Source organism: Amblyraja radiata, chromosome 31 (genome assembly GCF_010909765.2).
Source record: "Amblyraja radiata isolate CabotCenter1 chromosome 31, sAmbRad1.1.pri, whole genome shotgun sequence".
NCBI lineage: Eukaryota > Metazoa > Chordata > Chondrichthyes > Rajiformes > Rajidae > Amblyraja > Amblyraja radiata.
Genome location: NC_045986.1, coordinates 18,148,894 through 18,175,653, shown reverse-complemented (window position 1 = coordinate 18,175,653; position 26,760 = coordinate 18,148,894). Strand labels below are relative to the sequence as shown.

At 39.5% G+C, this 26,760-nt stretch overlaps 1 protein-coding gene across 1 annotated transcript in view; it reads right to left on the bottom strand.

The window, feature by feature from the left end:
- Positions 1-1,667: 1,667 nt before the first annotated feature.
- zbtb40 (zinc finger and BTB domain containing 40) overlaps positions 1,668-26,760 on the bottom strand; it is a 45,034-nt gene continuing 19,941 nt past the window's right edge. The window contains exons 10-18 of the mRNA XM_033047996.1: positions 26,526-26,697; positions 22,767-23,189; positions 18,449-18,655; positions 16,110-16,274; positions 12,165-12,379; positions 11,176-11,338; positions 9,802-9,888; positions 8,325-8,542; positions 1,668-6,017 (exon numbers count right to left, since the gene is read on the bottom strand). Coding sequence (XP_032903887.1) covers positions 5,814-6,017; positions 8,325-8,542; positions 9,802-9,888; positions 11,176-11,338; positions 12,165-12,379; positions 16,110-16,274; positions 18,449-18,655; positions 22,767-23,189; positions 26,526-26,697 — 1,854 coding nt within the window. The 3' untranslated portion in view covers positions 1,668-5,813. The remainder of the gene's footprint in view (positions 6,018-8,324; positions 8,543-9,801; positions 9,889-11,175; positions 11,339-12,164; positions 12,380-16,109; positions 16,275-18,448; positions 18,656-22,766; positions 23,190-26,525; positions 26,698-26,760) is intronic.

Here is a 26,760-nt window from a genome sequence, read left to right as displayed (position 1 = left end):
TTTTTTTTAATTCCTGGTTTATGTTTTAATGAAACAGTTTCGTAAAGATTGTCAAAGCAAATACTGATGTCAGATAACATCATGAAGTCCATTCTGAAGGCGCGAATGATGACTGGCCATAATACAAGTAAATTAGTTGTGGAACATTGATTAAAACACAAAAGGACCAATGAGCACTTGAAAGTTCCAAAACATCCATGGAAGCAAAACATGTTTGCAATAGAATGTGAGGTGGTTCACATGAGTCCCTTTCAATAAATAGCTCTGATGATCTTTCCTGGACCCAGCACACCGATGCAATTATAAAGAAGGCATATCAGTGACTTTACTTCCTGAGATTACAGAGATTCGGCATGTCGAAGAGGATTCTCCTAAACTTCTACAGGTGCACGGTAGAGAGCATTCTGACTGGTTAGGCTTGGTTCAGCAACTTGAACGTCCAGCAGCGGAAAAGACTACAAAAAGTAGTGACAACTGCCCAGTCCATCACCGGCTTTGACCTCCCCACCGTCGAAGGGATCTATTGTAGTCGCTGCCTCAAACTCATCAAAGATCCACACCATCCTGGCCACACACTCATCTCACCATTGCCATCAGGAAGAGGATATAGGAGCCTGAAAACTGTAGTGTCCAGGTTCAGGAACAGCTTCTTCCCTACAGCCATCAGGCTATTAAACACGACAACAAATAAGCTCTGAACTGCAAAAGACTATTATTATTATTGCACTATCTTTGTTAATCATTGAACTTTTATTTTCTCTTCCCCCATTATGTACTATGTTTACATATTCACATATTCTGTTGTGCTGCAACAAGTAAGAATTTCATTGTCTCATCCGTGACAGATGACAATAAAACACCCTTGACTCTTAACTCAGGAAGAAAAGGAACACCTCAGCTTGAAAGAGAAACAAGGCTACCAACTAAAATAATTATAAAAAATGGCACGGTGTAATAGCTTAGGAAACAGTTACTCACATGTAACATCAAATAAACAATACATGTAAAAGCATAGAGAGCAAGTGCAACTAGAATAAAGAGAATGTATTTAAAGGACCGAGTATGAAGAAGTGTGACTCAAACTGTCTCAAGGATTTGGAGGGGGACAGCCTCCAAGATTTTGAGAAATAGGCTACAATTATTGTTCTATTGCATAAGTGTGCATAGGTAGTTTAGGTATTACTTTGGCATTGGGCTTGGTTGAGCGTTTATGCTGGTGTTATAGGATAAGTATTTTGTGTGTTTTAACAGTAACTACATTTATTGGGCTCACAACCAATGTATCTCTGCCAACAGTGGCTTGTTAAGAGTTAAAACATAGTTTCTTGAGTTATTTTAAATTACATTTTGAAAGTGAAATGAAACTTTGAATTGGCAAATCTTAACGATCTGAAATGTCAGCTCAGAGTCAACATTGATGCCCCCTCACCTGCTGAGTATTTCTAGTAATTGCTGTAAACCTTACAGTACATTAAACTAGGTGACAGGAAATGAGGATCCTCAAATGGTTCAAATGTGTCATTAAGATATTATGAAGGCAATGTTTCAGTGGCCTTTTGCTACTGGATCATTAATACACCGGGTGATATATATAGATAATTACTTTTGCCGACTTTTCTTATTCATAAGAGGTTCAGCAAACTGAATAAAGGAGTAATTGTGGTGAATTTTCCAGAAGTGTATCTGTTTATTAAAATCAAATACTGGACAATGTGAGAAGGGATCTCATTACAGGCATGAAATGGGTAGAAAGATAATTTACAACTTCCATATAATATGCTTAATAAATGTTCAGAAGCCAAGATTCAGCCTAAATCAATATTTTTATTCATATTGTAAACCATTCTGCATAGATCTCATAGGTCAGGTTTTGAATGCAAACCAGCTTAAAACGTGCAGTATCATCCAAGATTCACAATTCACCTTGTATGTTGTCTCTCTCATTTTTCTGGAATTCTTTCACTCTCCGCTCCCACCCACAGCCCCCTGTCCTCAACCCACCCTGCCCCTCACCCACAAATGATGAAGATAAAATGTCCAAAATTAATAACCCACGAATAGGACTGCAGTGAAAAGCTTCATTTAAATCAAGTGATCACAATGACCAAATGTTATAATAATGGTCATTTAAAATAAAAACATACGACACATCAGCTATATAACCTTGTTCACTGGAATACAATATAAAACAACAAAATTAGCAAGTGGATGCTGCTAAATCCCTCGCCTGACCCCTTCAATATGAAGGATATGTATTTCCATATTTTTAAAAAATAAAGCCGCATTCCAAACACCGTAAATTATTTCAAAGCCACAGTAAGAATACTTTTAAGTTAAAATATAAATGAATTCTCACTGTGTGTCTACCGGAAATCTTAGTTTTATTCTATTGCAAAAATAAAATCAATTCCACCAAGCTACAGAGAAAAAATAACAAAATCCCTGTGGTTTTATGATTCAAAGCCATTGGAGGGCATTATGAGAAGGTAAGGAGGTTTTAATAGATCCTGCTATAAAAAGCAATCTCACCTTTTAAGTTATATCAATATTCTGGCCTTTTACAAGGTTAATAGAGGAGACAGATGAAATTGCATTACTTTGTTCAATGTTAACACTTATGGTTCAGATAGGTGAAAGGCTACATAAATGTACATCACCAATAATAATTGCCTGTCACAATTAAATATTATTCCTTGACATCATTAAACACCTGTCATTTTGATTATCTTTCCAGTATTCACATCCAATAGCACACTGGTCATGGATTGTAAATTTGACTAACTTGATTGTTTATTACTGATATCTTGAATGGATCGAAGATATCTTCAAATTTTTACTAAAGTTTTTAACCAATTGAATGAATATCCAGCTAAATGAATCCAAACTGAAATAAATATCCAGCTAAATGGTTTTAGCAATTCAGTTTAAATCAGCTCATAGAAGTGGCAAATGGCAGTGTGCAGAAAATGGAATGTTCAAGGTTTTGTGAGTAAAATAGGTTTTGAGGAAAACTTAGACAAGATGTCAGCTGCTCAGCAAAGTACCAGCAAAGGCTCAACACTTCAACTTTTTTCCCATTCACATCAGATCCACCCTCCCACAGTGAATCACTTCCACATTATATACACACTTGCTAGATCCGACCGATAGCTCACTCAAAGGTCACATCTGGAGTCGCTGGAGTCAAGAGGCAACAAAGCCCACTTATGTACTGTTTACAAGGAGACTCATGGCATCATCTCCAATAACATATCTCACCTCATTCAATCCAATACCCAGAAATCTACAAGACAGTTCTCAGGTCACATTACACTAGAATTAGAGCAAGCAAAAATAGCTATCTGTCACTATATCCATGGACTATCCCAGAGTGGAGCATCCTTCCCGACACCACCAGAAGTGCACCAACCTTGTCACTCATCAAGTCACAGCTCAACAACTTGGACATGGATCATCTCACCCAATCAAAATAACCCTTTTGCAACCAGTGCCCATTCGAGTGTAGCCTGCACGAGATAGCCAGTTGTGCAGTAGCAAACACAAGCAGAAGTAAATCCTAAAGCTTGACAACCTGAGCAACTTCTCTTTCGAGACCATTGTTTCGGTTTTTACTTGCTTTCCAGTTCTCATGTGAGTTTGAAATTGAGGAGCAACACTCATCCCAAGTTGTTCCTTTGAATACTCAGTGTGAGCCTCTATGAATAGTCTTGCAGATATCCTTGACCATTTTACTCAGAGGCTTTTTCATTAGTTCCAGTATTTTTTTAAAAGACGTGTAAATCTGCATGTTCACACAATGCGTTCACATAATGCTGCGGGCCTCACACAATGTGCGAGCATGGAATGGACTCTGAAAATGGCACCAAAACACGGTGCCTCTTGTATGCGGGATCAGTAGATTATTTCTGTACAATTTACTAATCAGGAATGTGCTTGGGAATGGCAATATTCCTCTGGACTGTTTGCAAGAAAATAATTTCAATGTGTGATTGCACTTGTGACCATCAAAGCACCATTGATATATCTAGAGCCCAGCATTTGAACACTATGTTTAATATGTTTTAAACTTCACTTTCTCCCCTACATAGTTTATAAAATATGTCCAATTTTAGACTTATTTTCTTACTATTCTGGCTCTATCAACATTCTGTATTCTGTATTTCACATTTAAAAACAATGTATATGCATTGGAAAAGTACAAGGACGAAGAATTGAGAGACCACAAAAGCAAAATGCCACTAATTAAAAGATGTCAGAAACAGGCAGCATCTGTAAAGGGAGAAACACCGTTTTTTTTTAAGATATAGAGTGGAAACAGGCCCTTCGGCCCACCGAGTCCACACCAACCAGCGATCACCAGCACACTAGTTCTACCCTACACACTCGGGGTAATTTACAGAAGCCAATTAGCCCACAAACCTGTACATATTGTAGTGTGGGAGGAAACATGATCACCTGGTGAATACCCACACGGTTACAGGGAGAATGTATAAACTCTATGCAGACAGCACCCGCAGTCAGGATCGAACCTGGGTCTCTGGTGCTGTAAGGCTCTACTGCTGCACCACTGTGCTGCCCATTCTAGAATTCTAAAACATTAATTCTGTTTCACTCTCAAAGATGCAGTCTTGTCTGCTGAGTGTTTCCAGAAGTTTGCTTTGTGAGAGATGGTACTGAGATATATTGCTAAGTATTATATGTAAACTACAGAGCATGGCAAAAAAATTAAATCATTAACTGTTGTCTGCTGAATGCACATTTTCATCTGATATCCTAAATTTGTGAGGAAGAATTAAAAGACCAAAGGAAATAGCTTTGATGGGGTAGCCTCTCTTTGACCTTCCATAAATTCTTCTGGACGTGACTTTGCAAATAGACAAGTTTTAACAAATCAAACCAAACAGTTAAGTACGCTCAGCTTTCAAAGCAGATGGTCAAAAATGAGATATTTACACAATCACCCATGGACAAATAGATATTAGTTCATTTCTTTACCCAGTTGGACTTCACTTCACACACCGCATCCATTGGAACAAAAACTAATCTGAAACGCTTAACATAATATGGAGTTCATTGCAACCTCTGGAGTGAATACCAATAAATTGCAAGTTAAGTCTGATCACCCTGCTAATCAAATTCTAACTCCTCTAATTATATGGTGTCAAGTTAAAACATTTCAAATGCTAGGGACAATTAACAGCAGTTTTTTTTGTGAATGCACTGGTAGGTAACAGGTCCACAACAGCTTTACCGGCACCCTTGGTTCCAGAGCCTTACCGGATTATACGTTTTGCTGGACCAATAGCAGGCACGTAATAATATCAGAGAACATCCAGTACTCAAGGACAAAGGCAACCAATAAGTAAGGAACAATCCTGGCCTTTCATCTCCCTCTACGTTGGAATACCAAGAAGAATTTAGAGATTCCCCTGTCTCTGCGAACCACCTTAGCATCGACCATTGATCACACCCGAAACATACGATTCATCCTTCACTGAGGCAATATTTCTAACTTCCTCAACTATTGCCCACAGAACTGGCTGCTTGAAATGACTGGGGAACAAGGCTGATGGAGACCACACGGTGCTACTACTGCAGGCTTTGTTGTAGCTTCAGCCCAACAACCTTTCCATTTACGAATGTTTTGGCTCTACAAACATTCAGGACTTGCGAGATATTTTATATCAATGCCTTTCAAAATATTAAAATATTTGCATGATGTGTGAGTCTTAAATTACACTGTAAAGGAAAATGTTCTGGTCATATTCTTGAAGTCTTCCAGTGGTGTTTGAGAGTATTATTTCCACACATTTTCACGGGGTCTCTCCACAGATCAGTGTCACAGTCCCATCCAATAGGTCATCCACATTAAGAGCCACAACTTCATGATGTCCTGAGGAGCCATTCTGAGAATCGGGCAATGCCACAAATACCTGCGATGCAACACCAGCCAGGTGAGTTTCCTCCAGAGAAATGACCTGCTGGGTGGCTGTCAATTGTTCAGTTGCTTGGATAACCTACATTTAAAACAAAACAAAAATACATTATGACAAATTCAATTTTTAAGAGTACAACATAGATCAGTATCGCACAGGAGACAGCCCTTCGTCTCACAATGTCCGTGCCACATATGATGTCCAGTAAAACTAATCTCCCTTGTATGCACATGATCCATATCCCCCCCCCCCCCATATCCATGGGACTATATAAAATCCTGTTAAATACCACTATTGTATCTGCTTCCACCACCACCCCTGGCAGCATATTTCAGGCACTCACCACTCTGTGTAAAGAAACTTGTGGTGTACCACTCAATGTCATAGAAACATAGAAGATGGGTGCAGGAGTAGGCCATTCGGCCCTTCGAGCTAGCACCGCCATTCAATAGGATCATGTCTTATCATCCAAAATCAGTACCCCGTACTGGCCTTTCCCCCATATCCCTCGATTCCCTTAGAGCTAAGATCTAAATCTAACTCTCTCTTGAAAAGCAGAATCATGGTGTCCACCTGAAACAAATCTGATTCAGAGAATGAACATAAACTCTGAAACATTAACCTTGGCACAACCATCCCATAGATGCTGCCTTAGCTACTAAATATTTAAATTTTTTGTTAAATATTAAGTTTTTATTAATTTCAACTTCTGTACATAAATATTAAATATTAAAATTAAATATCCTTAGATGCATTTTTCAACTTATCTTTCCTTTCAGTCCTTCCTCTCTCCAAATACTTACATGAGCCTCACATAATCACAATCTCATCTCATTAACCACCTTCTCATCAGATTAACATGCACCAAGCGGAAATAGATTTAGCTCTTAGGACTAAAGGAATCAAGACATACGGGGGAGAAGCAGAAACAGAGTACTGATTTTGGATGATCAGCCATGATCATATTGAATAGCTCAAAGGGCCGAATGGCCTACTCTTGCACCTATTTTCTATATTGCCGTTTGAGAGTGTGTTGAGAGGTGGCGTTAGCCAAAGGTCAGGTATCAGATCAGTGCTTTATTGGATTTTAGAAAATAACCCAAACATGGGTGTAGGGAGCAATGTTTAAAAAGTCTACAGATTTCATTAAAATTGGCAAAATGGCAGATGGTGATGAGGATAATAGTGGAATCAGGAATGCCATATGGACGTTAATGTATAAAAAGGCATGAAATGATGCTTCTTTGCTGGACTAATAAATTGTAACTAGCAATATTTTGAAAGTTTGAGTGAATTTTAACTGTTTAGTCCTCAGCTGGATCAGAGGCCAGCACTGCTTCACCATATTGACTGAAGGGAAGTTGGGTTTGACCTATGAGAAAAGATTGCACAAACTACACCTATGCAGTCCTGAAAATAAGAGGTTGTTTCTATAAACAAAACAAAATTCTTAAGAGGCTGCACAGGGCATATTCAGAGTTGAGTTTCCCACAGCTACAGATCTAGCAGTGATTATTAGTCTCAAAATCATTCTGCTATTCAGAACTAAGAAGAAATTCTTCGTCCAGAGGGTGGCTAATCTTTACAATTCTCTATCAAGAAGGTGATGGGTTCCCACTCACTGAATATATTCAAGGAAGGAATGAATCGATTTTCAGAAACAAAGAAACCAAGGAATATGCAGGGATATGGCAAACCTAAAAGAACAGCCATGCTCTTTTGAATAGCAGGGCAATGATGAGGGAACAAAATGGCCTACGCCTGTTTCTACTTCTCAAATCTCAGTGACAAATCTGGGAAATATGTAAATTCTTTGAAAATGCATAGCTGACGTTTATAAGGATATCATTAGAAATAAAATATGCCAGTTGTAAATAAAGATTAGGAAAATTACATTGAAACAGATTAAATCAAGAATTTTTCTTAATTATACGAATCTATCGATGGACGGAAACAATTTCTTCTGGCAAATGGGTCAGTGACTAGAGGTCATGCATTAGAACTAATTGCCAATCAATCTAGAGACTAAATAGGGAAACAAATATTTCCAAGTGTCATGAGAATCTAATAAAAACTGTCCAATAAGACAGTTAAAACCAGGTTAAGATAAAAGCCAAAAATGTGATGAATATAGTGGTAGGAAAAAGGAATTGTCTAAAAGCCTTGGCAGTAAGCAGAGATAATAAAAAAAGATTTCACTTACATTACTTCATTCCTTTCAGCTAGTACTTTTGAATGTAATTATGGTTATAATGTAGGAAATCTAGCAATCAATTCACTCACAGCAAGCTCCCAAACAAAAGTAAAGGGATAATCACCAGATAACTAGCTGAGGGAGAGCCAAGGACAATGCAGACATTTAATAGATATTTTTGTCTGAATATTTACCATTTGTGCTGCCTCTTGAACATTAGCAAACAGGATTCTAGCATGCTTGTTCCTCTGATGCTCTTCCAGGTCCCGCTGAGAACCGAACAGCTGGGCACAATCCCCGCACAGGAAAGTGCTGGTTTGTTGAGTTGAATGTTCTGTGCTCAAATGATGCTGCAAAGCTCCGGGAAATCTGAATGTTGACGGGCAGTATGTACATTTAAATGGATGGATACCTAATAATAAAATTCCACATAAAAGTCAATTGAAAGCAACAAGAAACAAATTAAACTGTCTACCTTTTATAAAAACCTGTGGAAAAAAGTTAACACATATTTGATTTAAATAATTGCACTTTACGTGCCATTAAATTGCCCCTACATCATACATATTATTTAAGCTGTATATTCCAAACAGCTTTTTTAATACAAAATACTGTAAGACAGTGGGAATCTGAAATTACAACAAAAAAAAGCTATGAACACTGATGCCAGACAGCTTCTGTGGGGAAAGAAAGAAAATCAACATTTCAGATTGACAACCATCCATCAGTTTTGCAGCCTCTCGTGGGGATTACTATCATTTTCAATTTGTAGAACGGCTTTGCAAATTACAAGAAATAGACCCAGATGGAACTGTAGAATATTCTGTTATCTCTGTTATCGAAAAACACATGCTGCAAAAATTTGTGTACCAAGGTGTAGATCAAAAAACTACAGATGCTAGTTAATACACAAAAGGACACAAGGTGCCGGAGTAACTCAGCAGGTCAGGCAGCATCTCTGGAGAACATGGATTGGTGACGTTTCGGGTCGAGACCTTTCTCCAGATGTGAAGTATTAGGTAAGGTATTAGGCACCATAGATATTGTTCTTCAAAAGTTTCTTGGCACCTTCAGTATCATACGACTTCAACAATCCTTTCAGTACAAAGATTCAAGCAACGTGTAGGAACGATAAACCGTCAATATTACCATCAGTGCTTTCACCAGGGGCTATGATGCTGCATTATCACAATCAGTTAGAGTATTGAGTATAGAAGTTGGGAGGTCATATTGCAGTTGTAGAAGACGTTGGTGAGGCTGCATTTAAAGTATTGCATTCAATTCTGTTATGTCCACCATGATAAAGGAAAGATGTTGTCAAGCTGGAAAGGGTACAGAGAAGATTTACGAGGATGTTGCCAGGACTAGAGGGTCTAAGCTGTAGGGAGAGGCTGAGAAGGCTGGGACTCTATTCCTTGGAGCGCAGGAGGACGAGGGGTGATCTTATAGAGGTGTATACAATCATGAGAGGGATAGATCGGGTGGATGCACAGAATCTCTTGCCCAGAGGACATAGGTTTAACACCGGGTGGCGTCATCAGCAGTGGCTGCCTTGCCAACAGTCTGTCTGTCCTTTTGCAATTAGTGATGATCAGATGAATCACAAATCCAACATTTGATGTTCATTGGCTCTGCAGATGGATTGACTCTTTCCAGCCTACCTGAACATACCTGAATGTTTGGACTTTGTATGTACATGCAATAACGCTTGTGAAGCAAAAGTCTCATTGCATTCTTCACACTCCAACATCTTCATATCTGAGAAAATTAAATGCAATATTAAGTGCAACATTAAAATAATAAAAAAGGAGATAAGCATTAGAATTAAATATTAACAATTGATAATAGTTAACGCTGGTACCACTGATGAATTCTACATTGAGCTTAGTTTAATGATAGAAAAATCAAGGACAGGCAAATGCAGAAGCGGAAACTGCATTTCAATATATATCAATTCTCACAGTCATGGAGTACAGCACAGAAAACACTGGACATCAGCAAGTCAGGTTGCAATTGTGGAGAAAGGGACAGATGTTTTAGGTCTGAGGCTTTTCATCAGAACTAGGAAAAGTTAGAAATCAAACAAGGGCAAAGGACATTTATTGTGACATACACCAATTTGTGCAGGGAAATTTGAGTTACCATGCAGCACACAAATAAGATAAAAACGCTATTGTAATTTAACATAAAACATTAAAAAAAACATAAAAACATCCCCCCACAGAGGAATCAATGTTTCCCACTGTGAGGGAAGGCAACAAAGTTCAGTCATCTTCCACTTATAACATGAGTATAATTACAGGAAAAGATATGCAGCAAAGAAAACTAAAGGGCATTTCCGTAATAGGGTGTAGACCCAAGGGAGACAGTTTGCAATATGTGGCTGCAGAGTCAACGGAGTGTGGTTGATGGTCACTTAATTCCCCTGTCTGGAGAAGATGTAAATAGAACAGGATGAATGAGAGATGAGAATAAAAACAATACTGGAACAATGAAATATAAACACTGCAGATGCTGGAAAACTGAGATTAAAAGAATGCTGGAAATACCTGTGAGTTAGGTAGTATATGTGGAGAGAAAAACAGAATGAATGTTGCAGCTTCACCATCTTCCCAATTAACCCAACTAGTTCTGATACAAACTGAAAAGGATGATCATTACAGCCTTGAACTCAATGGCGATAGATACTCTGGCACAAAATGTGATTGTGCCTCAAGTATACATAGCATTTTATTGGATTAGTATAAAATCCAGACATAGTTTAGAGTAGAAATGAAATTAAGAATGAAGGTGGCAAGTCTTCTGCAAACTGGTCATCTAATATGCATTTGGTTTCTTAAGTGCAGAGGAGACCGCATCGTATGTAGAAAGTACAGCTAAATCGCTGCTTCACCTGACCTGGTGTGCTTTTACCTGATTGTTTAAGACATTATCATCAAATCATTACTCTCTTCAGCAACTAAACAAACATTCTAAATGATCAATCGTGCTCTTTTGTCCCATGCAGACTACTGACTTATGAACTAGAGTCTCTGCGACAGTTACCTGAATGGTCAGATTTCACGTGTTTGTTCAGGGCTGTCATACTGGCAAAGGATTTTTCACAAGCTGAGCAAGTCAGAGTGGCAAACTTTGGAGAGCGGTGATTTTGTGCTGCAAAGATGTCAGGGTGATGAGTTCGATTGTGATACCACAGTCCAGACAATTGCTGCATGAAAGATCATAGGAAGTATTTATTACTTGGAAGCTGAGGATTATTAATGGGTGCACAATGACAGTGTTTCTCTCTTGGATCCAGTGCAGTCTCTCCTCCACCTTCATTTTGAACCATGTTCCGTTTTGAATTTTAAATGCTTTAATGAATTTTACATATATGAATTTCCGACGTTATATTGAAAGGATTTTATTTACTGCACTTCCCACTTTCTTGCCTTGGTCTAATGATGGCATGATTACTGCTGCAGTGCACACCTCTGTTTCTTTAGCTGCAAGATCATTCTTCATTTCTGAACCTGGCCAAATGGTCAGCGATCACGGAAGCAATTTGCATCTACTGCTTTCACCTGCATGATTTGGCACTGACAACCAAAATGGAAACTTTTGCCCTTCCTTGTTCGGTCTCCAAGCAAACCACCAATCAAATAAAGAGTGGCTCAACACAAGTATCAAACCTGCTGCCTTTCTGATTCACACAGCTTCAGTATCAGGCAAGCATAATCCTTCTGATGGATCAGCTCTCCAACTGCACATTTTAGTTCTGCACATTTTAGTTTAGTAATGCATTTATGAGCAGCAATTTTCATAGCTGAATCAGAGGAAATCTGATGGAAGTGATTTGGACTTTCTGATAAATAAGGGCAATTTGGAACAAAGCTATCTTACATTGACATGCATGCAGATCATTTTAAGTGTTTCTTATCTACAGAAACATTCCAGGTCACTGTTACTATAACTGATTATAAACCAACACCCAAATACAAAATTCTGGACTATGGTTCAATGTCTGGTTCTGAGTCTACATCCAACAATCCTACCTGATAAGCCTTGTCACAAATTTCACAGTTATATGGCTTTCCACCAACATGTGTGACCACGTGTCTTTCGAGAAGTGATGGTGCACTAAAATTCTTGCCACAAACATCACAGGGATTGTACTCGGGAGGATGCACTTCCTGGATGTGCTTCTTGTGCTCTTCTAGAGATGGGAAACTCATTCGGCACTTCTGACAGTCATATGGGTCTTCCACATCTGCAAAGATCAGAAAATACATCTCATCTGCACAAGTTCACTGCCAACATCAACAAAGTAATACCATCTCATTCCTATTTTCTTAATTTTCAAGCTAGATGTAGTTAGTGTTAATAAGAAGTTGCTCAAAATGCCATCCATCTTCCAGAGAAAGGTTCTTAATTTGAGATTATGTGGGTTAAGAGTTGAGCAGTTTGATCACTTTTACAGCACATTGAGGCAAGCAGTTTCAATATAATTATTGATTTGCTTCAGTCAACACGTAATCCCCATACAATTACAATAATAAAGCACATTATCCAGATAACCAGGTTTTATAAAGTAAGTTCTGCTTTTTCAATGAATGCACCCAAAACTAGCAACATACAAGCAGTAAAATACTAACAGGGCAAGAACTCAGCTGTCCAACCCAATATACATCTATCAGATGTTTCTAACAGCAATATTGCGCATTTGAGGGAAGAATGGAAAAAAACGTCATGCTTATACTCTTTTAATACAATGCTTGACTGTACAATTTCCAGAGACACTTAGGTTTTCATCAAAAACACTTGTATTTACTTATAAGCTATCTCTGATCCATTACTGTAACCTCCAGAAAAGTATTTTAAAAAGCCTATTTTTGGAAAATCAAAATTGGAACAGAAGTCTCTGTGATTGTCCTTACATTCTACGTTTGACTTTTGCAGCACCTTCGATACAAAAATCAGTTACTCTTAGACTATATTTACTACATTACCAGATAAGAGATTTTTCACATTAGGTTTCTTAGGATGGAAGAATGATGAAGATTCACAGGACTGTTAAACCCCACAAACATTATAAAACTATCAGATTTGATCCAAACGGAATTCTCCAAATCTCTTGAATTTTCGGTCCATACGTGAAAAGTAGTTGAAATCCGAAATGAGCTGACCACTGACACATCCTTTAGATCAATAATGTACATACCACTTGGTGGCATCACTGGTGATGATCTAAGATATTCCGCAATGAATTACTGGAGAGTGAAGTCACTTTCTATCCTATCTGCAGCTAATCACTTCATGTTCACACATGGGTCAGAACCAGATAGTAGCTCCCTGGCATCCAGTTAGAGCCTTACAATTCACATGTGACTTGGATGAACAAAGCAAAATATTGGTTGGTAAGTTTGCTATTAACGCAAAGATAGGAAGAGAAGTAAGTTGTAAAGAGAGCATAAGGAGGCCACAAAGGAATATTGATACGTTATCTGAGTGGTAAAAGATCTAGCAAGTGGAGTAAATGTCATAAGGAATAGGAGTAGAATTAGATAATTTGCCCCATCAAGTCTACTCCACCATTCAATCATGGCTGAACTACCTCTCCCTCCTAATGCTATTCTCCTGCCTTCTCCCCATAACCTCTGACACCTGTACTAACCAAGAATCGACATATTATGTCGAAAAAGAGAAATTGTACATTTTGGCAAAAACAAGGCCTATTATTTAAAGTTCAGAAAGCCTGAAAACAAAATGCACGGGGACTAGGGGATCCTATTGCAAGATTTGCAGGAGGATATTATGCAGGTATAGCAAGTAATCAGGAATGGTTACATAATTATATTTATTGCAAGGGCAATTGAACACAAAAGTAGCGAGGTTTTGCTTCAGTTCCATTGTCCACAGATGAGATCACATTAAGTCTTAAATAATCATTTAATGAAGGATGTTAACACAGAGGAAACTTTATTAATCTAATACTTTGGTTCCTTTATGAGGACAAATTGGACTGCCTAGCTCTGTACCCTCATGAGTTCAGAAAACTGGCAGATGATTTGATTGAAGGTAGACACAAAATGCTGGAGTAACTCAGCGGGACAGGCAGCATCTCTGGAGAGAAGGAAGGGGTGACGTTTTGGGTAGAGACCCTTCTTCAGTTTTGATTCAGATGATTTGATTGTCTTGATTGACAGGGCAAATCAGGAAAGAATGCTTCTCATGGGAGAATTTAGAACTGGGGGTCATAGTTCAAAAATAAAGGCTCACTCATTTAACCTGCTTCAAGGTCTGAGTATTATATTCATACTCCCATTTCAGATCTACTACCTCTGAAATAAGGTTGTACCTTTTGCCCACCATATTTATCTCTGGACATCATTATTCCAAAACCCTCTTGGTTTTGCAAAGCTGTTTTTGCTGAAAATATGGTACAATCTCACTGGATAGCATACAAACAAAATGTTTCCACAGTATTTTGTTACACGTGACAATAATGAATCAATATTTCTCAGTTAAGGCCCACTAGTCCTCACGTAGGGCTCCCTGATATACATTGGCTATCATTCCAGCAATGCACTAAGGATTTTAAAATCCTATTGTGATACTATACTATAATATACAAATTATGTCATGCCCTTGGCCTTTCTATCTCTGTATACACTTAAAATCTCCAAGATTTCTGTGCCGTCCTAAGCTCTGAAATTCCATATAACTTTCCTTCCTTTCCCGTAAAATGCACCCACAGCTTTACACTTTTGTGTATCTAGCCCAATATTTAGATAGTGTTGTTCCCATCATCACCAGATTCTGCTGCCTTGTATATTTCATCTAGTCTATGTTCCTTCACTTTCTTTAAAGGTTCATAATAAACTGTCAGCAAATATAATTCAATTACACATTGCTAGATTAACTCCTTCAGTTGAATTGTTTGCTGCCCTGGAGTGTCGGATTGGCATTGGTTTATTCTTGTCACATGTACCAAAGTACAGTGCAAAAACTTTGTTTTGTGCGATATCCACACAAATCATACCACTAGGCTGTGGGCCGAGCATCAAAAATGTGTCTAGAAATAGGATTTCGTGACCCAAGTCACCAAACTACATTAAATTTTCACATATTGTGTAAATTTATTTATATAAATCACCCCTGAAACTCGATATGAAGAAGACTTGCACATTTTTATTAAATTAGAGAAAAAACTGAAAAATGTCGGGAATTTTTTAGTCCAATCAAAGCACATTTAACATTGAGTTATCTGCCAGTTGGCCAATCACGCGCTTTGTTTCAGGCTAGCACACAAAATGGCTGAGGGGGCTTCACAGATGCCTGTTTTACTGGAGATTCCGATGTGTTGTTCTGTGGAATAAATGTCGTGGAAACTTGCAGCAGGTTAATTGTATTTTGTGGGAAAAGCATTAAAAAGGCTGAAGAAAGTGCTGCGAAGTGGATTAAAGTGCAAGAAAGCCTTCAAAGTCCCTGCTGAAGTGCTGGAACACAAAGAAGGCCCCCAGGAACCAACTCTAACTAAACAAAGCGTGTGATTGGCCAACTGGCAGACAACTCAATGTTAAACGTGCTTTGATTGGACTAAAAAATTCCCGAAATTTTTCCGGTTTTTCTCTAATTTAATAAAAATGTGCAAGTCTTCTTCATATCGAGTTTCAGGGGTGATTTATATAAAACATTTTACACAATATGTGAACATTTCATGTAGTTTGGTGACTTGGGTCACAAAACTGCAGAATAAAGCTCCTCGGCCCACAGCCTACACCCAAGAGGTAGTTCAAAAGAGAGAACAAACAGGGTGCAAAATATAGTATTACAGCTGCAGAGAAAATGTATTAGGTAAAATTCAAGGACATTTTGATTTATTTTTGCATTGTTAAAAGTCGCAATGGAGAAAGAGAGCTGTGAAATAATGTGCATTAGTTTCAAACTTTATGTTCGTGCAGAGTAGCTCTTGAAGATTTTGTTATAGTGATACTCACTGTGAAAGGAGCGCAAGTGCATAGAGAGCCCATTGGCCTGGCTGAATCCTTTGCCACATTCCCGGCAGACATATGGCTTGTCCCCAGTGTGTGTCCGCACATGGCGGGTCAATTCAATTGACTGAGCAAACACTGTATCACAGTACTGACAAGCGTACATTTTTCCTATTGGATCACAAATGTTCAAGATATTAAAACAAGCTAAAGAGCTACAAAGTACTCCAAAAATACTGGTGCCTGGCCATTTATGAAATATACAGCTTGGAGCTTTCTCAGATAAGAGATAAGATCAATGGCTATTGCCTACTGTTAAACTTGGTCCCATTGGGAAAAAAATCAAACTCTGGTGAGCTGTACAGCCCAACAAAGCGATGTTGACAATATTATTTTAATATCTGATACTATAAAGACCTCTTTCAGCACTGATTCCATTTGCACTCTTAATCCATGGAAGACATCTAAAAAAGTGGACGAGGGAAGAGTGTCCTCCCTTTTGTATCACCCATTTATTTTATCATCATCACTTTTTTTAAATGTTTTGTATCACTCCTAATGCATGAGATATTTACTGTAACAAAATAAGCCCCGAGTAAAACCCAAAGTGCTGGAGAAATTCAGCGGGGTCAGACAACATCTCTGGAGAACGTGAAGAGGTGTTGTTTTGGGTCAGGATCCTTCTTGGTAGTTAAAATCGGAGAATTCAATGTTTGTACCGTTATGTTGTAAACTACCCAAGCAGAATATGAGGTGCTGTTCCTCTACCAAAAGTGTAGGCCCAGGACAGAAAGGTCGGTATGTGAATGGGAAGAGGAGTTAAAATCGTTAGCAACCAGGAGATCCAATAGGCCTTGGCAGACTGCGCACAAGTGTTCGGTGAAGCAAAAACATTTGGTTTTGCCAATGTACAGGAAGCCACATCGGGAACACCGGGTGCAATAGATGAGTTTAGAGGAGGTGCACATTAAAGGAGGTGCATCTCTACCCCCTCACATGAAAGTACCTAGAAGGGGTCCATGGATGGAGATTAGGGAGGAGGTATAGGGACAGGTGTTGGATCTTCTGTGGTTGCAGGGGAAAGTACCTGGGGTTGGGTTGGAAGATATGAGTGAACCAAGGAATTGCAAACAAGGTGACGGGAGTGTCGGAGAAAAATGTGTTGTGGGTGAAGGTTGATGGGATGAAAGGTGAGGACCATGAGAACTCTATCCTGGTTCCGTCTGGAGGGAGGGGGAGCGAGAGCAGAACTACAGGATACCAAGGAGACGTGAATGAAGGATCCATCTACAACTGCAGGGGGAAACCACATTTACCAAAGAAAGATGACATCTCGGATATCCTGGAAGGGAAAGCCCTATCATGGGAATAGAACTGTGGGAATTGCTAGGTTTGTAGTAGATGTCAGTGGATAGTCTGTACCCTGTGATGGAGTCAGAGATCATGATAGGGAAGAGAGGTGTAAGAGATAGTTCAAGTGAATTTGAGGGCAGCCCCCCCCCCCCCCCCCCACACCAAATCATCATTCTGAGGAAGAGTCCTGAGCCAAGATGTCACCTATCTATTTTGTCCAGAGATGTTGCCTGACCTGCTGAGTTATTTCAGCAATTCATGTTTTTTTTGTAAACCAACATCTGCAGTTTATGTGCCTATTTGCCTTCATCATTCAGGCTATCGACATCATGTTGCAAGTGTAAAAGTCAATGGTGAGACTGCACTTGGAGTATTGTGTTCAGTTCTGATCGCACAGCTATCCAAGAATGTTATTAAGTAGAAAAGATTCACTGGGATGTTTCCTGGACTGGATGTCTTGAGTTTTTAAGGAAAGGCTGGATAGGGTGGGATTTTATTCTCTAAAGTGTAGGAGACTGATGGCTGACATAAAGAGGTAGGGAAAAATCATAAGGGGTATAGATAAGGTGGACAGTCAGTCTTTTCCTCACAGGAGAGTTTAAAACAAGACAATAAAATTAAAGATAAGAGGAGAAAGAGTTAAAAGAGGCCTGAGAGGCAATTTTTTTGCAGAGGGTGGTGGGAATATGGAACAAGCTGCCAGAGGGATCTGTAGAGGGTACAGTTACAACATTTAAAAGACGTTTGGACATGTACATGAATAGAAAATGTCCAGCCAATAGGCCAAATTCGGTCAAATGGGACAAGCTCGGTCTTAGTCGGCATAGACGGTTATGACCACGTGGCCTGTTTTCACGTTGAACAACTCTAACAGTCACAAACAGTGGCACGGATACCTCAGTAAAGAGTTAGGGAGACAACTACAAATGAATTGGTGTATCAATGAAAAAATATTACAACATCATTGCTTTTAAGTGCTTTCGCACTCATACCTTCCGAATGTTTTTTCTTCATGTGATAAGCCAAGGCAGCAGCTTGTACAAATGTCATGTCACAAAGTTTGCAAAAGAATGGCTTCTCTCCAGTATGGAGTCTCATGTGATTCTTCAGCGTGGAATTTGCTGCAAATTTTGCCCCACAGTCATTGCAGGAGAAGGGCTTCTCATCAAAGTGATCAGAGCGCTTATGATATTGCATTCCTGCAGAGGAACATGAAACGCATGAAAGCTTTAAATATTTAATATATAACATAAAGCAGGCTAGGGACAATCATGTCGTCATCGTGTTAGCAATGTGTGCACAGGATTATTAGAATATAATTGGATTTAGAACTGCCTGGAGGTAGTTCTTCTTCAGTGCTTGGTACCTTCGTAATTATGGTCATGGATAAACATCCAAAACATAAGGATTTAAAATTCTGCAACAACACGCAATGAAACCTCTTTTTAAAAATGGCAATCTGTAAATGATAAGGAAATCCAACACAATCACAAATGTTTATTTGATCAAGAGAAGCTACCTGATCTACCGATGCAACCTTTGCATAGCTCCAGTGCTGCATTACATGATTAATTCTCAACACTGCTTAAATTAGAATGGCAATAATAATGCCAAATTGTTGTCACCTAGATCGCGCAAACAAAAAGCATAACAGTGTAAGCAATTTGAATTTTTACTGTTATTTGCTTAGATTATTTTTTTGTTTTACTACACTCTCAGCTTGTCAATAGAGTACCTTCACCTTCAGTAAATTTGAGCCTGTCAAGTTCAACCAGTCTTTCACTTACTTCCTTTTATTGAACTTATCTCTCAATCTTACATGAAAATAGCAGAGGACAGCAGTATTATTAGAAAATTCAATAATGATTAATTTCTGAAATCATTTGCCCAGGAATTACTGATGCAGGCAAATGACATTAGTTAAGTGCAACATTTACTTACAGCAGGAGAAGAGATAGAGAAAATTAGAATAGACAAGAATGAAGAGGAGTGAAGTTGCAGGCCAAAGGTGACCCCGTGAATGAAAGATTCAGCAAGATTATGGGCTCAAGTCTTTCCACCACTACACACAAGAAGCACAAGAAGCGCAAGACGCCATTGTATGCAGATGCTGAGAAGTGTGTTCAGCTCTGGTTGAACAATTTCTAATCTTGTGTTGTGGACTCGATAAGAAGAAGCAGGATAACCCCGTTGAATATCAATCAACTTCAAGTTCAAGTTAGTTTATTGTCATGTGTCCTTGTATAGGACAATGAAATTCTTGCTTTGCTTAAGCACACAGAAAATAGTAGGCATTTACTACAAAACAGATAAATGTGTCCATATACCATGATATGAATATATACACACATGAATAAATAAACTGATAGTGCAAATAACAGAAAGTGGTTGGTAATAATCAGAGTTTTGTCCGAGCCAGGTTTAATAGCCTGATGGCTGAGGGGAAGTAACTATTCCTGAACCTGGTTGTTGCAGTCTTCAGGCTCCTGTACCTTCTACCGGAAGGTAGCAGGGAGATGAGTGTGTGGCCAGGATGGTGTGGGTCTTTCATGATACTGCCAGCCTTTTTGAGGCAGCGACTGCGATAAATCCCCTCGATGGAAGGAAGGTCAGAGCCGATGATGGACTGGGCAGTGTTTACTACTTTTTGTAGTCTTTTCCTTTCCAGGGCGCTCAAATTGCCGAACCAAGCCACGATGCAACCGGTCAGCATGCTCTCGACTGTGCACCTGTAGAAGTTAGAGAGAGTCTTCCTTGACAATCCGACTCTCCGTAATCTTCTCAGGAAGTAGAGGCGCTGATGTGCTTTTTTGATGATTACATTAGTGTTCTCGGACCAGGAAAGATCTTCAGAGATGTGCACGCCCAGGAATTTGAAGCTCTTGACCCTTTCAACCATCGACCCGTTGATATAAATGGGGCTGTGGGTCCCCCTCCTACTCCTTCCAAAGTCCACAATCAGTTCCTTTATTATCAATCAACTAGTGCTCAGACTCTCATCTGTTGGAGATGGGCATTACCTGACACTTGGGAATAACAAATCTCATTCACCACTTAACATTACATTGGGTTGTCCAGGTCTTATTTCACACCGACTTACAGACTGCTTCACAATTTGAGTTGGGAATATGGCCAGACACTGCAGTTAAAAAAAATGGGAGGGGAGGAAAATTGGGCTGATGAGATTCCTTCCCAGGATCAAACGTACACCCAATGGGCTGAATCATATCTTCTGTCATAATTTGCAAGATAAGGTCCATATCCCTACATAGTTACCGTTGCAATCTGCTCTTGACTAACTTAAATATGGCTACATGTCATCCAGTATTCCCCCATTAATTACATTCTCAAAATACCCAATTCAATTTGTCAAACATGATTTGTATGTCTAATTATATTATTCTTTTTTTAATATCCTGCAACCACATACTTAAAAATGGTTCCCAATGTTTTCCCGGCACCTGGAATTAGGCTGTTCATTATTTTCTCCCACCTGTTAGTTACCAATCCAATAGGGACCATTCTAAAATATAGAGAATGCAGCAATAGTCCTACAGATGCTTCCACTTTCTTTGTTAAAAGCCTAAGATTACAGACCATTAGGACAGACACCAGCTTTTACTAATATTAATTACCCTCAGTATCCCAGTACTTATATTTCCCACTTGGACAACAGATGAACAATTCCCATCTAATTCCTCATCTAAAGGTAGACTCAAAAAGTTGGAGTAACTCAGCGGGACAGGGTCTCGAACGTCACGCATTCCTTCTCTCCAGAGATGCTGCCTGTCCCGCTGAGTTACTCCAGCTTTGTGTCTATCTTCGGTTTAAACCAGCATCTGCAGTTCCTTCTTACACATAATTCCTCATGCTAGTTCCTTATTCCCCATTACAACTTCTCCCAGCTCATCCATTTATAGGGCTCATAATCAGCTTTGCAGCTCGCTTTTTGCATAAACTTCAAAGATCCTACAATCTGTTATATTTCCCGATTGCTCTCCCAATCCTCATCTTTCCTCGTCTTCTTGGAAGAGGCCCTTCTTTGAGTTTAATACAATGCTTAACCCCAAACTAACTTTGGCTAGGTCAGTTTCCAACCGAGTTTTTATTTCTTAATACAAAGTATAATGAGAATAAAATTATTTTTTATGTTTTCCAATTAGCTTTTAATCCAATTGTCCAATCTGTCTTTAGCAAACTACTCCCACCCCAGTACTACGTAACTGGTTTTAGTTTCAAGACTTGAATTTCAGACTTATTCTCAAATGCTGTAATAGCACAAATCTTTTCTAAAGGCTCCTTTACACAAAACAAGCCTGATCATTGATAACCGGGCAGCACAGTGGTGTGGCTGGTAGATTTGCTGTCTCACAGCACGGGTTCAATCCTGATCTCAGGTGCTCTCTGTGCGGAGTCTGCACGTTCTCCCTGTGACCGCATCGGTTTGCCCTGGGTGCTCCAGTTTCCTCCCACATCCCATAGACGTGCGCGTTTGTAGGATAATTGGCCTCTGTAAATTGCCCCTAGTGTATAGGGACTGTATAGAATTAGCGTGTGTGAACGAGCGATCGATGGTTTGGGAGGACACGGTGGGCCAAAGGGCCCAGTTCCATGCTGCCTCTCTAAACTAAACTGATGGATAACTCCAGGAAACATCTTCAAATGCATTTTAGAAACACATCCTCAAGAACGATTTTACTATTATGATTCACCCAGTCTAAATTTAAAAAAATGAAGTTATCCACAATATTGTATCAACATTTCAAATGCAAAGGTATTTGACACCCCAAAATATAACACCCCAAAATATAAACAGTATGATAATGCATGTTTAAAAATCATTCACTGTAGCTGCTGAGTTTTCAGGTATCGGGCTACTTAATATCGGCTCAACTCTAATACCTCTCTCAAAATTAATACAATTGTTCAGGCCCAATATTACAGATCCTCATAATTTTCATAATCGTCATAATCATTCAGCACACAGCCAGTACTTCACACGTCGCCTACCCAAGTCTACCTCAGCATCTCAGGTTATAAAGTATCCCCTGTAACTGTAAACACTATTCTTTTTAAAATATTAAATACTACTGCCACACCGACTAGAAAAATCTCTCCAAATGTTGAGAAATGACAAGCTTTGCATCGGCTAAAATCTAGCGGTAAATTCTTCAAAACATTGTTTCATTATTTCAGCAATATTACTATATATATAGAATTAGCGTTAATTCTACTGACACTAATCTTTTAGAACTTTGAGTCTGTGACTGGCGATTGAACTAGCTGAATGAATTACCAGAGCTTTCTAACCTGACTGGTGAGCAAAGGACTTCCCGCAGATGTCACAAGATACTGGCAGTCTTCTCTTCTTTCCCTTTGGTGCAACATGCACATCTTCTCGGGGATTTTCTAAATCCTTTTGGGAAGTCCTAGTCTCTTCACATTCCTCCCAGTTAACGGTTTTAAGTGGACCAATCTTGCGACAGCGGGTGAGGTGTAGCTCAAGACGACATTTAAACATGAAAGTCTTGCCACATGCAGAACAGGAAAAGTCCTGCTTTCCCCTGGGTTTGTGCATTGGCTTCATCGGATCTATTGCTGGATCACCGCTACTTTCCTTGACATGGCCAGTGCCAACAGGGTGATCCCCATCTTCCTCACTTCTCTCATCCAGTTCCATTGGAAATTCCTTCTGATCCTCTTCCAGATCACTCATTGCTTCTTTCAATAGGCCTAATAAATTAGAAAAAGATTTGGCTTACACTTTCAGAACATGAAAACTCTTTAGGTTGCTAAATAGAAATATCGTAAGACTATTTTCACAATATTTCCAGAAATTTGCAAAGTTAATTTATTGCCTACACTATGTAAAAAGTTAATACAATGACTAAAGGTTTAAGCTTCCTAATACAGTTTTGCTCAGTATTTATTTTAAGTTATTGCTCCTTGGGGAACGCAGCATCAGGGTTTAAAAATCACATTTCTCCTTTCACCTCTCGATTAGGGCGGTTCTAACAGAATGGAGAGATTCCTATGTTAAGAATTTGGCTGCTTTGACCCAGTTCCAAACATACAACACTATTCATAATTTGGCATTAAACTTGAGGATTTATTCTGTAGTTGGCATTAGAATTGGAAGTTGAAATGCATTTTGTTACAATAGAGGGCACTTAGCAATCTAACAAATTACTTCAAAGAGTAGCAAATCACTATTTAACACATATTTATCTATCTATATAATACTAAAAGTCTTGTTTTGTTTATCTCTCTATGAGATCAAGGAATTGCGCCAAAACGGTAAATAGCGCGAAAATCTTTTACTCAGCTTTTTCCTGGGGTGGTCAGTATCAAGTTTCACAGTATCACATTTAATATTAGATTTCACTTTATTGATATTTAAAGTTGATATTTAAAGTTTAATAATAGCCAACTTTGAAAATAATAACTGCCTGTGAGTGTAAGACATTTCTAGCAGCTTCCAGTATTGATGTCACAACGCCATCTCAGTCGTCCAATCACAGTGGGATCTCATTTACACAAGCTGCCGTGAAGATTCCGAAAATGACATCACAATGTGATCTCTGCTACTGATCTCTGTTGTAAGGAGAGGGACATGGTGGGGGAGATTTAAAAGTTTTAAAGCAGGGGTCGGCAACCTACGGCCCCCGGGCTGAATGAGGCCCGTAACCCGAAATCATCCGGCCCGCAGGTGTATTTTTTTCCGTAGTCATCCGGCCCACAGACTTCCTTCACCTCCGGTACCTCAAGGTCCCGAGGCGCTCAGGCACGGTGACGCAAGGAGGCCTGCGCTGGCGGCCGCAATTGCCAGAGCGGGGCCAAACTCTGGCTGTACCGCATCCTGCGCAAAGCCGCCGGCACGGCCGCGCACCTTCTGTGTCTGGGCTTCACTGTCGGGATCAGGATTGTCAATAGGCCGGGGACGAGTGAGTGTGAGTATTCGAGCCACCGCCTTCAGGACAGTGCCAAGGCAATGGACCGTAGGTACGCCGTGTTTGTGAGCGCCCGTAACTAAGGGCCAGTGCTCCGGGAGGCGTCCTCGAAGGGGCGGGATCCATGTGAACATGTGATTTGATGCCTGCCATCCAGGGCGGGATCAATGTGAACAAGTGATAGTGGTGGCCTGCCATCCGCTCACAGGCATGCGTCCCGGCCCCTATGCAGAACGAGGTTGCCGACCCATTTTAAAGTGACATTTAAAAGTTGGATTTCTTCAAATTTGCACTGGCAGTTATGACGTCACAATGCCCTACCGGCTACAATGTTTCTATCCCAGAACACCGAGTCCTTCACAGCAAATGTCCTTCAGGAAAAGAATCTGCAGGCCTAACCCAGCACAGCAAAGTTTAACGATTAGATTTGGATAACAAAAGATGGCCTTGTCAGTGGCACCTACATCACATTAAATCTGAGTGCAATTTCATTTTTTTTTAAAGTTTAAAATATCCTGCACAATAGGGGGCTATGGGTGAGCGGTGTAATATTGCATTGGGGGAACAGGTTGCGTTGTGGAATCTTACGTAGGGGAACGGGTTGCGTTGGGGGACCAGCCCTCCCGTGTAACAGGGAAGCAACGGGTGAGTGGTGGAATTTTACGTTGGGGAACGGGTTGTGTTGGGAGACCAGGCCTAACGTGGGGGCTATGGCTGAGTGGTGGATTATTGTGTTGGGGGAACGGGCTACTTTGGAGGAACAGGCAAGTAGTGGAAACGGGTTGCGTTGGGGGAACGGGTGAGTGGTGGATTATTGCGTTGGGGACAGGGCCCAATGGGTCCCACTTGGTCTAGTCACTCCTAAAATCAAGTGTTTATCTTTATCTGAGACAATTAAATTGGAAACCCTACTTTTACATGACATTCTAGAATTATATTGTAATTTCTTTACTTAAAGCTGTGATTGATAGTCAGTGTTCAATGAAGAACAGAATTCATATATGTGGCCGACAGAGCTCACTGCCTGGGTGGCTGTAGTTTTGTGATGAAGAATAGACAATGCACAAAGACATTTAAAAACTGAGAAGGATTTAAAAGACACTTGGACAGGCACATGGATAGAAAAGGTTTATAGGGGCATGGGACAAAGGTGAGCAAATGGAATTAGTTTAGATCGGGCATCTTGGTCAGCATGGACAAGCTGGGCCAAAGGGCCCGTTTCTGTGCCCTGTGACTCTCTACGACTATGAAATGTTCATGATTATTTCACCCTGCATTTAGTGGTGAAATGGAACTACTAGCTAGCTCCTTAAATCTAGGTTTGAATTTAGATATGGATATTACTATTTAATCTCTCTAACAGATGTTTGATTTGAAAAGTTATAAGCAGAGAGGAAAACTGCTTTCACCTTCATGGTAACCAACAACCTGCAGTATTCATTATTTCTCTCATAGGTGCTACTGATTCAAGTATTTCTAACTCTTACTACTTTATTTTCCTTCTGCTTTTCCGAGGGATATTTCTTGAAATTATATTTTAAAAGTTACAAACTGAGGCAATTCAAAAATCATTGCTGATTATTGCTGAGCAAAATACTGCAAGCATCATTCTTTGTGGATCAACAAGCTGTGAACAAGCTTACTCCAGAGTAATTTTACAAGCTATGCCTTGAACCACAATGTGGGTGTGGACTCAAAATTGGTCCTTAAAGGGATTATTTAATTGACAGTAGGTAGTAGTAGGCATTACGTTTTTAGCAAGTTCACTCAATGACAGGCTAGGAATGCCAAACTCTTTAAGAATTATAGGTCAGGACATATAAAAAAAATAACAAAGTAGTTGAGATATCTCTGATACAGAAGCAATCATTCTGAAATCTGTGAAAGTTAGAGCAATTGCATCAAAGTTATTTCGCCAACTTTGTAAGATGGAAAATAACCATTACAATCCCTGAAGATGACAACTTTGGAACCCAAGTAAATTTGTTTATTTATGGCACCTGTATAGGTACAAAGCAAGTCCGTGTAAAATAACAATGTTTTATGGACAAAACTATAAATCTTACTTGTGCCCATGCTCATAAGATATCTAAACGCAACCCCTTCTTTGTACAGTTACCTGCATGTTCCATTGTCTTCATTACCAATTCAAGGGACGGATGGGACTCACTGATCATATGCAAGAGTTTACAAAACACCAGGGCAGGAATGAGTCGTTCTTCTAGAATTTTGCCCAGAATACTTTCTAGTGACTGACCAGCAGTATCCTTGAAACAACAGCTCTTCAAAATCTGACAGTGGGAAGAAATATAAACCATGCAAATGATTCATGAGTATTTACAAAAATATTTTTT